Consider the following 12182-nt stretch of genomic DNA (forward strand, 5'->3'; position numbering starts at 1 on the left):
CCGACATCTCGGCGCCTGCCTATAAGAAACTCCTTCACCACTCGTCTCCGCCCCCCTTCGCCCGTTTCGCCCGCGGCACTGTGCTCTGGGGGACCCCCGAACGCACGGGACGTCCACCCGATCCGGAGTTCCTGAATTTTCAGGTGGCGATTCCCGTCCAGTTGGTGCTGACGCCTTCGTAACCTGGCAATATATTAGTGACCGCGTCTCCCAGCCTGCTGACATCACTGTCAGACAGCACACCGCTTTGGAATATTCCTCGGCCTCGACCTGGACAGCCAAACATCCAATCGATCCCTTTCACTATCTTCGCCACCGTCCAGTTCCGCTGTTGATTCTTGCACGGACCTCGTCGCCGTCCGCTGCCAGATTCCCTCACAAACCACGACATGGGCGACGGGACGGATTATCCTAGTCCAAGAAGTGAAGGTCCCAGTGGGCCGACTGCTATGCTCATGGCCGCGCCGGAATCATTATCACCTCCCACGAAGATGGCCGATCCTTCTCCTCCAAGCTTGACGACGACGACGACGACGACGACAACGACGACAACAGATGGAACACGACCGCGATTGTCGGTCCGCCGCGCTCGGGATCCCCCCCGGAATGCCGCCGGTCAGATCTACTGCGACCACGCCGACTGTCAACCTACGCCTCCAACATTCCGACGTCCGTGTGAATGGAAGTGAGTAGGAAACTCCCCCCGGAAATAAGAGATAAGCCGCTGACGAGTTATCTGCTGTAGCAAACACATGGACAAGCATGATCGACCCTACAAATGCATGGAACCCGGATGTGACAAGGTCCAAGGCTTCACGTACTCGGGGGGCCTTCTCCGACATCAGCGCGAGGTGCACAAGAAGAACGCGAATGCGAAGAAACCTCTCATGTGCCCATATGCCGATTGCAACCGGAGTACGGGGAATGGATTTACTCGACAAGAGAATCTGAAGGAGCATCTACGTCGTCGCCACATGCACACGGAGAACGGTGCCTCCCCGGACCTGTCAGCAGCACATGTGACTGATGTCGAAGGGATCAAGGCGTCCTTCCTCGCACAGACTCCAAGCATGAAGCGGAAACGAGACGCGACGGACACGGAGCCAGCCGTCATCGAAGACGAAAATGGGAATACCATTGATCTACGGAGCGAGTTGAAGAGACTGCGGGATGAAGTGCGGGAGAAAGACCGACGGCTAGAAGAATTAGAAAAGGTTGTGGCGGGACTACAGCAGGCCATGCCCCAGACCGCAACCACTCAAGGTTGATTCTCTATCTGCTTGTCGCATGCATTGTGTTTGGCGTTTTTCTCTTTTTTTAACGTTTTCTCATGGCCCTCGACTTTTATACTCTGGCATGCTGGAAGGTCGGTTTTCAGTACAGATCGCTACGAAAGGAATCAAGGTGTGATAAAGTATGTATGCTGGCTGGCAGGGTTGATGACTTGGGAGACCTGGCGTTCAGTCTCACTTTAGGGAACAATGGCGGGTGTTCATTTTTGTTTTTTTTGTGGCGTTTTCATTTTAATTCCGCTTTCGATTCATCTCTCGGAATTATACCCTGTCTTGATGACAATGCTATTCCGTTCTTCGTGGATTCCTGTCTGTTCTAGCTGAGCGTTTCCATTTTCATCATCTCCACTGATCTACTGGAACTAAATTGGCGGGAAACGAGGTTGGTGAAGATGGAAGGATCTTGTTTCTTTCACTCTCCGCCCCTGTTTCTTTTTTCCATCCCGTTTCAGAGATTGTGACTGTCACATCGGGGCTAGTCTATTGCTCGCCGGATAACTTTAATCCTTAAAATTGACAAGTTATCTAAATATATATTTCTTTCTATTCATGGATTTCTTTTGCTACTATCGCGCCAGATCTATATCCGTGCCGGTAACCGGCCGAGTACTATCTTCTCAGCATGGATCCAACCCTCCCCAGAACCCTTGGGGGCTGCTCCGCTCTCGGTACTGGAAGCTGCCTTCCATTCCCGAGCAAGGAAATGCGGTTGCCTAAGACATTGTTTTGTGCCACTACACTGGCATGGGCATGGATATCTATCTGAAACTCTTATTTTTCTGTAGGGATGTACCTTGTTGATATCATGCATGTCATGTCATTGCCAACATCGACTTTCAGGCCTGAGGATGGTGTACTGCATTGATATCTCGCAGTCGACCAGTTCCTTCAATTGGTTCAGGATGGCTCGTATCATGCGTGAGCCTGGTATCCTGTGATATTCCCCAGTCAGGCAGGTAGGCAGGAACAGAAAGGGCATGCCCACTAATCTGCCTGCTCACCTACCTACCTAGGTGTGCAGGTAATCAGCAAATCATCATCATCGACGGGATAATCGGAATCGATCGAGATGTTCCATCCATTCACGCTGGTCAGCGGAATTTATCCTTGGAGCGGTGCTTGCTGTCTACCCGTTCAAGACATATTCTTTTCTTGCCTATTATTATTGCATTATTCAATCTGGGTTTTCTATTGGCCTGCAATCAGTATTTACTTCTAGGTAGTAAGGCTCAGGCAGCATGGAAACGATCGTTAAAAATCAATTGTTCACCGGTACTCACCTAGTTCCAGGTGCCCTAGGTCAGGTAGAACCTACCCTAGGAAAGTATGGATGTTGCAATTAACATAGGGTAACGTGCGCAGTGCACACCCTTGTTCAGTACCTTTTTTTTTTAGGTATTATATGGACTTCTTGACTTTTTCAACCACCATCCAATCAGTCCCTCCATCCGTCAGCACGGAACCCTTCCAGAAAAGCGACGATCTCAACCATAGAGGGCAATTGTCAGAGATGTCCACTAAAGTACAGAGTATCGTCATTGTCAGCAGTCAGCAAGAAGTCAGACAAGTTTACCTTGAATAAGGTAACTTCTGCCGATGATCTGCGGATCAAAATAGAAAAAAAAAAAGAAAATCTGCTACAGACTACAGTGGTCGCAATTAAGTTTAGTTCGCACTTCATCTTACTTTTGGCCCCCGATGTCAGACTGAAGGACGGAATATCCATGGATGCTCCGTAGATATTTTAGGCCGTCAGGCGGTAAGGCGGCCTAGGCTGCGGCTTGTGAGGCTTCCAGACCCCAAAAAGTCAAGACTACAAGACATACTCCGTACAAGATCCGCCCCAGAATCAGATCCAACTTTGTAACCTTCCCGATCTCCCTCCCGTTTTCCCCAGTGGTCAGATCTCAAGAACTCAGAAATGAATGAACCAATAGATACTCCTACAGTACGGAGTACGACTCTGAACTAACTTCCCCCCGATGCCCCTACTCCGTATTTCTTGTTACCTTATCGGCATCATTTAATACTCCGTACTCCGATCGATCCAATAATAGTATCGCATTGAACTTCTAGTGGAATCCCACATCCTACCCTGGACTCCGATGGAGAAGGGGTTGCCTTAAGATTAAGGGGTTCAGATTTTGGTCAACCTTAATTTTTTCATGTGGGATTTCGGTATTGTTATCGGTACCTGGACAGAGTCGGGGTACGGGGGAATTGTACGGAGTACTTACTGTAGTATCTTTTTTTTCTTTCCTTTTCTTCCCCCTTACCTTATGATTACCTTGACTAAATAATATTACTACTGTTACACTGTGCCTACCTTACGGAGTACTTCGTACATATACATAGCCTCTAATTATAGCATTCGTATGTACTCCGGAGTAGTTGATTCCTAGGGTGTGCCCGGCCCGGTATTATGCACTGCCATGATGACAATGCACATGACGCCCCAGCTGCATATTATTATGATGACTAAGAAAGACAGATCTGCATGCGCGTAAATAAATCCAGTGTCGAGTTCGAGGCAGTGACGCAACATCACATGATCACCATACGCGCAACATGTCGACTCAATTGTCGTCAACTGATGACTCGCCACAGCAGCCTACAGACGTAGCTGCATTTTGCATTTGCATTTGCATCTACATCTGCAGCCTGAGGAGGCAAAACCACCTATTCATCCATCCATCAGATGTTGTGACACGCAACTGAGGCTGTGCAAACGGCACAAGGAAATCGGGATTTGCCGGCCAGATATGTAGATAGGCGAATTAAAATAAAAACTATGCACTGTATTGTAGCAGGCAGACATTTTTATTTTCTCTTTCGTAGGCAACAAAACAATTTGGCTGCCTGGTGATGATGACGTGGAAGTTGAGGTTATGCAGGCGGAGGAGTCTGGATGGCTACTCCGTATGAAAGAAAGCAAGAAAGAGGCAAGTAGCGTGGGAGGATCATTTTGAGACATTGTAAGATAAATGTGTCCATGCATGAGAGACTAATAATAACAACAATAACAGGAGATAGGCTGCAAAGATAGACAGCTATATGTCTATACAATGTCTTAAGAGAACGTCCAAAGAAAGAAATAAGGCATACAGTTCCTTTGGCAATAATGGATTCATATATCAAAGACGATATTACCTGTCCACTGAACAGATGCTGAGGTCTGTTTTGAATGTTTGGCTTTGTCAAGCAAACTTGAGGTCGATGTCATGTGAGCCATATTTCGTGATCGGCCTAGAACTGCTTCATGATAATAAGTACTGTACTCCCTGGATATATAGATAAAATTGGTATGAAACTGGCTTTCTCTGTTGTCAGAAGCTTGAGACAGTTCTTTGAAAAAAAAAACAGGTTTGAGTGGAATGAAGCGATGGATATACTACAACCCATATTGGGGACGGATGTACAGTACACTGCCGGATTAGGTAGGGAGATGGAACATCCATGGATCCATCTGCCCTATTACTAATTTGAGGAATGCCAGGAAATCAACCTAACCTATCTAGGTGCCGAACCTTGATGCGGATCACCTTCTTGGACCAATCACATTTCAAGAAGCCAGAGCCTCGATCGCGTCCGGTTCAATCATTGGACTGCACACTAACGCGACTCGAACTCTACCTGTCACTTTGACGTCCTGGACTTGATATCAACTCCTATAGGTACCTACCTAAGTACCTGTACACTTCAATGGATTGATGTATTTTGAATTTTTTTAAGGAATTTGTTTTTTTGCAATAAATTGAACTTCTTGTAAATGTCTTTTTCCTGTCTTTGAGATGCTGCATTGATGTTTATCGGTTGTCGTGTCATTGGCCCCAGAGTCGTGGCCTGTCAGTTCCAGATGTGAATCTGGTGTAAGCTTTTTTGAAGGCAGGACATGTTGACAGGTGCACGACAACAAAATCGCTCTGTCTGCCTTTAGAAAAAGAAAAGTCGGAAGAGGAGCGAAAAAAAAATTTCCCCTCTGGAAAATTCATGTCGGACCACTTCACCTTTCTCGACGGGAGTTTCCTTTTCTTGTCACGCTACTTCCGCGTCGACAATTGACCCTTTGGGCCTAGACCTTGTGCGCTGAGATGCACTCATTCAATACAGTCTGACACACTCAGATGAATCTCATGCTTTGACACTTTCTCTTGTCTCATTTTTAATTTTTCCTTCCTCTTTCTTTCATCTCACACAACGCACAATCCTGCATGTATCCGCCCTCAGACAATACCGACAAGATGGTACCACCACCACCAGCCATGTTGACTTCTGAAACACCTATGTCTCACGACGAAGCTTCTCCATACGTGCCTACTCACCCTTACTCGACCAACATCCCCATCCGGCGGCTTCCCGTGGTGGTGCCCCCCGTGGCGCTGTTCGATCACGACACCAGTCAGTTCGACACCTCGCCCCCCAGCTCACATGACTTTGAGTACGGTGAATTCGTCCAGAGCGGCTTCTTCCAGTCCGTCGATCCGGAATGGTTCGCCCACAAGGCCCAGCCGGCGGACTGGACGTACGAAATGCGCCGACACGCCCAGCAGGTGCTCCCGTTCCTCTACCTGGGACCCTACGCCTGTGTCAAGGACCGCGCCTTTCTCGAGAGGGAAGGCATCACCCTCCTCCTGGCCGTCCGGAGCAAGCAATCGGCTATGGCGCGACTCGTCTCGGGGGAAAAAGCCGCTGCGGAACTGGGCATCGAGGCCGACTCGATCGACGTGCTGAACAATCAGGAGCTCATCGCTGAATACCCTCGTGCTATCCGTCGCATCAACGACCATATCTCTTCCTTTCCTACTCAAGGAATTACTACAACCACAACCACTACGTCTCCGTCTTCATCTCCTCGAAAAGTCCTAGTCTTCTGCGAGTCCGGCAATGAACGCTCCGCCAGCGTCGTGATCGCCTACCTGATGGTGATGCTGAACCTGAGCCTGCACGACGCCCTGTGGAGGGTCCAACACCGACGCTTCTGCGTCTGCATCGAGGAACCCATGCGCCATCTCCTCCACTCCTTTGAGTCCATCCTCACGGCGAAACGGGACGTGACCAAGGCAAAGCGTAGCCTGATGTCCAGTGGTGGTGGTGATGGCGCTGCTGGTGGTGGGAATATATCCCTTCTCCAGGGCCAGGTCCCGAAGAAGCGAGGCCTGGACGAGGGGAATGACGCAGACGCGACGATGAAAATGACGGGTTGCGCTCCAGATATGGATATGGATATGGATATGGATGCGGATGAGAGTGTCTTTCCTGCTAAAACCAAGCCAGCTCCCTTTAAAGATAAGTGATATTGCACCTTTTTTTTTTTCACCTTTTCGACCTGAATTTCACCCGTGGGGGGGGGGAATGCTCGCTGGATCGGAGTTCCTTGGGAATACCCGTATTTCTTTTTCTCTGATAATGGAGTTTACGGCAATAAGCGCATAAATTGCTGAAAGAGCCTTTTTCATCCACTTTACTAGCATATAATGGAATTACAACCTTACGGTCTGGTTCTATATCTTCCTAGGAATACAAAGAAAAGTAAACCCAAAGTGAGACTCAGGAACTGTAAAAATCTGAGGACGTCCGTGTTTCCTGCTTTGTCAATATCACAGGGTTTGAAGGAAAAGCCCGTCTGTTTATTTGGCCCTACATCATCAGTCACGCATCCCGCTGTGACTGCAGGTCAGGACGCGTCCCTCCATAACAACCCCCCACTAACAGAGAAGAAGCAATCTCTCATTCACTCCAGAGCTGTTGCGTCTCCTTCACCACTTAGCCTCATTTACTGCCAGGGGTGCCTTAGCTTAACTGCGTCACAGCTCGCCCTGGACACCTCTTTTCCTATCACAACCTCTTGGTACGTCTCGTCCATAGGAATCTCCACTCTCCACCATGAGGCTCAGAGACTCCGTTCGACCACCTCAACGATACGATGCCGAGTTCGTCTACCAGACTGCAACGCGCAGGGCCCCGCGATCTTCCTCAGCTCGGAACTATGTTGATTACAATCCGAACCTGCCGCCTGCGGCATTTCCCACCCTGGACAAGCCTCGTCCTGTGAACAACAGCCAGAGCCAGCATGTTCAAGACAGGAAGACAGATCAGGATGGCGATGTTGACATGGATGATGATGATGATGATCGCCTTGACGAATTACGGCACATCTCAAATCGTGACATCGACAACTATGTTGCCAGCAATGGACCCCAAAATCCAATATATGCGAGAAACATGGCTAGACTTGAGCAAGCCAATCGAGAATCGTCTCATGACAGTGACATGAGTGATAGTCAAGGTGGCGGAGATCCAAATCAGGATGATGATCAGAATGTCATAGAAGTGCGTGCAGACTGCAACGTGATACCTCGATGCAAGCGTCGAGACTAATGCCTCTGGTATAGGAACCGTTACCGCAGAACCCTGAGTGGAAAGACCTGTCCCCGAATCTCCAGACCGAGATTGTTGAAAATCTTATGTCCGTTCACAGCTGGTCAAAGACATTGTCATTGCTCGGTGTGACATACGAAGAAGCGAAGGTCCTCCGGCAGCACTTCGAAGGGCGCAATAGACAGATTCAGCAGGAGAATCTGTACCTACAGGAGATGCAAGCCAAGCAGCTTAGGGCACTCATGCGCATTGACAATAGCGACTTGAAAGCGCACAAAGTCCCGAGCCAGCTGGTGTTCAGGAAGACGTCGCGACAATTCGCACGCAGATTGAGAGACAGCATTAGAACAGACTATCTTTTGTGTCAAGCTAAAGATCTGTTGCTTGCAAGAAAGTTCTTGTCCAAGCGTGGTTTAGATCCACGGTATGCTGGAGAATGGAACAACGATTTTGTGTATTTGCCCAAGTCGCAAAATGAAGAACAGGAAATGTTTGAGTGGAAGGACAATTATCATTTTGGCGAAAACCCGGGACCTGAGGAGGAACACGTATCAGACATAGCATCGAGCCCTCCCATTATGGACGAACAATCACTGCGTTCCCAGGCTGACTCCATCAACGACCTTGGAGACTATGATGTTGCAAGTTTTCGGGGCTACCAAGGTCACCCGCCTTCAACCTATAGGGTGCCGATGTCCAACTCGTATTCAAACGAAACGAGAAATCATATGAACCATCAGGCCTGTGGAATAGTCCGTTTGAGAATTGGCTCTGAACAAGCTGCCCGGGTTCGTGATCTAGAGCAGCCGTCGGAATGGACAGGCCTGTCAAATCACTACATCACAAGAACTGAGGTTCAGCCGTTGAGGCAGCGAAACTCACTCGATTCCAATGGCCAACATGCATTTGCAGAGACCTCGAGAAACCATTCCAGGAAGCTACCTGTCGCTGGCGATTTCGAGTTACCTGTTCGTAGGGTCATGGGCGGCCAATGGTCGTATAGCTCTCTCGAACCAAAACTCTCATCCATGCCTACCTCATCTCTGAGGTATAGGGGGAAACCCGAGAAGGTTAGAAGAGAAACCCAGATGCAACAAGCTGAAGAAAACGCAGGTTCTGTTGCCTCGACCGCAGAAAACATTGAGAATGCTGTCACGTCCCAGTCGGAAGATCGTCATGGCAACAATTCTTCAACAGGAATCCAGTCTTCTTCGCAACAGAATAATGAAGGAACATCCTCTGTAACAGAGATGCCTCCAAGTTCTGATACGTGTATTCCAGAAATGAGCTTTGCTAACCCAGTGATATCCCTCGATTCGAAAGTGCAAACTAAATCGGCTTTCCCAAGTACAGACACTAACTTTGAGCGTCATTCAACACCCATACGAAATATCTCGGTCCAGGACTCAGAGTATAGGCCGCAGCCCGCGCGGATTGCAGCGTCATCCGACGATCTCTGCTATTCTGCAGAAGGGAAACAGAAGCTAGAAGACTCGCTTCTGTCTGTTGTCAAACCATCTGCAAGCGGACCAACAATCGAGAATTCACTTGTTGATGAAAAACAAGATGAGGGACTGAAATTTCAGGCTCCGGCCGTCGACAGCCGCTCAACAAATGAGAAAACGAACGGCGAGGACGCAGAACCTAAAATCAAGGAACATACTAATGTCGACGTGCTCATGCACAGTGAGGAAGCCCCTTCTAAGAAAGTGGAAGCTCAGCCAAGTTCTCTTGTCCTAGACCATGCGCATGAAGAAGAGAAGAAGAGTATCATGCATGAATACTCACCTTCTTTAACCGCTCCAGAACTCTCTGGTGGAGGTAATTCTATTCATATGGAAAGCACTCAGTCGCAGGATTCTAAAACCAGTGATGAACGTGTTGCATCCCACTCATCCAGCGGCAACAAAACCGTGCAGGAAGGATCTCCAACACCGAAGTTCGACTCTACAGAGCAAAACGGAAACGAGGAAGACTCTGAAATCTCGAAGACCACGAATACCAAGAGTAGCACATCTTTAACAAAACCTAAGGCGCCTTCAAAGAAGACCACGGCTATTGGTGAACAAAGACGAAGTGTGAGATTAAATGGACCGCCAAAGAAACAAACGCTAAGGAAACGGAAATGATTGGAAGCCATGAACGACAATTACCAGCTGCGGTCAGCAATGTCACTTTCCCGGCAACAGCGCCTGTCCTGTCTGAGAAAAGATTGATCCCCCCCCGGCCCTGTTTGGCTCCTTCCCTTTCGGTCATTCTACTTATCTTGAAATGGCCCTTCTGCACTCGGACAAGAAGTTGTGGCGCTGCAAAGTGGCTGATGCAGGATCGAACATGATGTATTGCGCAATTCTGTCAGGCAGACGAGAAGCAAGGAGACAAGGTCCACGGTACTATGCCAGCGATGATTTTGTAACGCTATTATTACTGTTACAACCTCCGAAAGTTAACCGATTGTCAGATTTGGTAGCGAGATTAGCACTGTAAAGAAAGTTTCAAGGGCCAAAAAAATAAAAATAAAAACTCTAAATATCCCCATTTTATCTTATCCAAGCTGCTGTTTGTTCTGCTTCAACTTCCAAGCAATGTTGGTCTACTCCGTATTTTCCCCTGCAGACGTTTAAACAGCTTTGTCAGCAAACTAATATAAAGTTGGTCTGTGCGTTGACGCGATTATCCGCGTTCTTCGCATACCGCGTAGTGAGGAAGGTCACGCGAAACGTGAGCATCATACTGCCTCCTTTATGGACACAAAGGAAGCACTCACTTCCTTTTTTTTTCGCGAGGGGTAGATTAGCGCAGATTGATTTCAGTGCCTACGTCCTCGTTCTGACTTTCCCCCACCTTTGACTCTTTTGTTTATAGGGGCTGCGGACTCCTCTAGTGGCGTTTGATGAACGCGAACCAATCGAGAGCGGTACAGAGCTTTCAGGCATATTTTCCATCGCATTGACGTTTGAATTGACCTGGTTCCATAATCCGTTGGGCGCGGTGACAACACTGCTTTTCAAATTTGGCTCGCTACAATGTCCGATCGAACCACACCGGTCACCCCCATCAAATCGCTTGGGGGAACTTCAGGACAGGATTCTACGCAACCGTCTTCACCCGTAGCAGTCGAATCCGCCGACGACGAGAGCAATCTCAAAGTAGAGGGTCACCATGAGCAGCATGGGGGTGACAAAGAGAACATGGATATTCCAAATGACGAAGATGACACGGAAGGGATGGACATCAAAGCCAGAGCGCTGACGAACTTGTTGAAGACGAGTTCGGTATGTTTTCATTTGAGTCAACTTTCAGAACTTGTGCAGGGAATTAATGCCGTTGTTGTGCAGGTGTTTGTCGCTATTATGGCGGATAAGATGAAAGAACAGCAAAGAAGGCAACAGGAAGAGGCCAGGAAGGAGGCGGCCAAAAAACAATCCACAGAAGTTAAGGAAAAGCCCGCGCTTGAGAAAAGAACTACCCGCTCAGCAGCGAAAAGGAACGAGGCGAAAGATAATGAAGGAACGGCTGCCGAGAAAAAGGACAAAGACGAAAAAGAAAAGGCGAAGAAATCAACAGGAAAAGGAAAGGCGAAGAAAGTTTCTCAAATGAACACCATTTCCAACTACTTCAAGAAGGCGGAAGTGGAGGTTCCCGAAAATAATCCTACAGTTCAAGAAGCTCTGGAACAAGCGGCAGACGAGCTCGAAGCGAAACCGACGGCTATTGGCGAGCAGGATCTCGTTGCCACCCAGCAGCCCGCGCTGGTGACTGGAGGAAAGATGAGACGGTACCAGCTAGAAGGGTTGGAATGGCTTAAATCCCTATGGATGAATGGCCTATGCGGAATTCTAGCGGACGAGATGGGCCTAGGAAAGACTGTACAGGCCATCTCTTTGATCGCCTTCTTCAAGGAGAAGAATATATCCGGTCCTTTCCTGATTGCTGCACCTCTGAGTACAGTGAGCAACTGGGTTGATGAGTTTGCCCGATGGACACCGAGTATCCAAACCGTTTTGTATCATGGGACCAAAGAAGAACGCGCAGAGATCCGCAGGAAACGGATGAAATTGCAGGATCAGAAGAAAATGGACTTCCCTGTCGTGTGTACTTCTTATGAAATATGTATGAACGACCGGAAGTTCCTCTCTCAGTATCAGTGGAGATATATTATTGTGGTATGTTGGCGGCAATCTTCTGTTAATTTGAGTAAGGCCGCTAACGAATTGACAGGACGAGGGTCATCGCTTGAAGAACATGAATTGTCGACTGATTAAGGAGCTACTCAGATACAACTCGGCAAATCGACTTCTCATCACGGGTACTCCGCTGCAAAATAATATTTCAGAGCTGTGGTCCCTTTTGCACTTCTTGCTTCCAGAAGTATTCAATGACCTTGATAGTTTCGAAAGCTGGTTCGATTTCTCCACGGTTTTGGACAAGAGTGGGCAGAAGGAGGTGATTGAGAGGCGCAAGCGCAATCTTGTTTCCACTATGCATGCGATCCTCAAGCCGTTTCTTCTG

The 12182-nt window shown here is 48.3% G+C and overlaps 4 protein-coding genes across 4 annotated transcripts; all 4 read left to right on the forward strand.

Moving 5' to 3' along the window:
- Positions 1–389: 389 nt before the first annotated feature.
- On the forward strand, positions 390–1268 carry T310_6460 (C2H2 transcription factor; the record flags this gene model as incomplete). The annotated part of the gene is made up of 2 exons (XM_013470726.1): positions 390–685; positions 746–1268. The coding sequence occupies 2 exons, from the start codon at positions 390–392 to the stop codon at positions 1266–1268; spliced, it is 819 nt and encodes a 272-aa protein (XP_013326180.1).
- Positions 1269–5554: 4286 nt separating this feature from the next.
- On the forward strand, positions 5555–6586 carry T310_6461 (putative dual specificity protein phosphatase 3; the record flags this gene model as incomplete). The annotated part of the gene is made up of 1 exon (XM_013470727.1): positions 5555–6586. The coding sequence occupies one exon, from the start codon at positions 5555–5557 to the stop codon at positions 6584–6586; it is 1032 nt and encodes a 343-aa protein (XP_013326181.1).
- A 589-nt stretch (positions 6587–7175) lies between these two features.
- On the forward strand, positions 7176–9799 carry T310_6462 (uncharacterized protein; the record flags this gene model as incomplete). Its single annotated transcript, XM_013470728.1, has 2 exons — positions 7176–7622; positions 7685–9799. 2 exons carry the CDS (start codon positions 7176–7178, stop codon positions 9797–9799), a joined length of 2562 nt encoding a protein of 853 aa, XP_013326182.1.
- An 897-nt stretch (positions 9800–10696) lies between these two features.
- Positions 10697–12182, forward strand: T310_6463 (Lymphoid specific helicase variant3; the record flags this gene model as incomplete). The annotated part of the gene is made up of 3 exons (XM_013470729.1): positions 10697–10945; positions 10985–11836; positions 11892–12182. Coding segments are annotated over 3 exons (1392 nt in total), but the record flags the coding sequence as incomplete, so codon positions are not given.

The sequence above is a fragment of the Rasamsonia emersonii genome, assembly GCF_000968595.1.
Source record: "Rasamsonia emersonii CBS 393.64 chromosome Unknown ctg1118621760412, whole genome shotgun sequence".
Classification (NCBI taxonomy): domain Eukaryota; kingdom Fungi; phylum Ascomycota; class Eurotiomycetes; order Eurotiales; family Trichocomaceae; genus Rasamsonia; species Rasamsonia emersonii.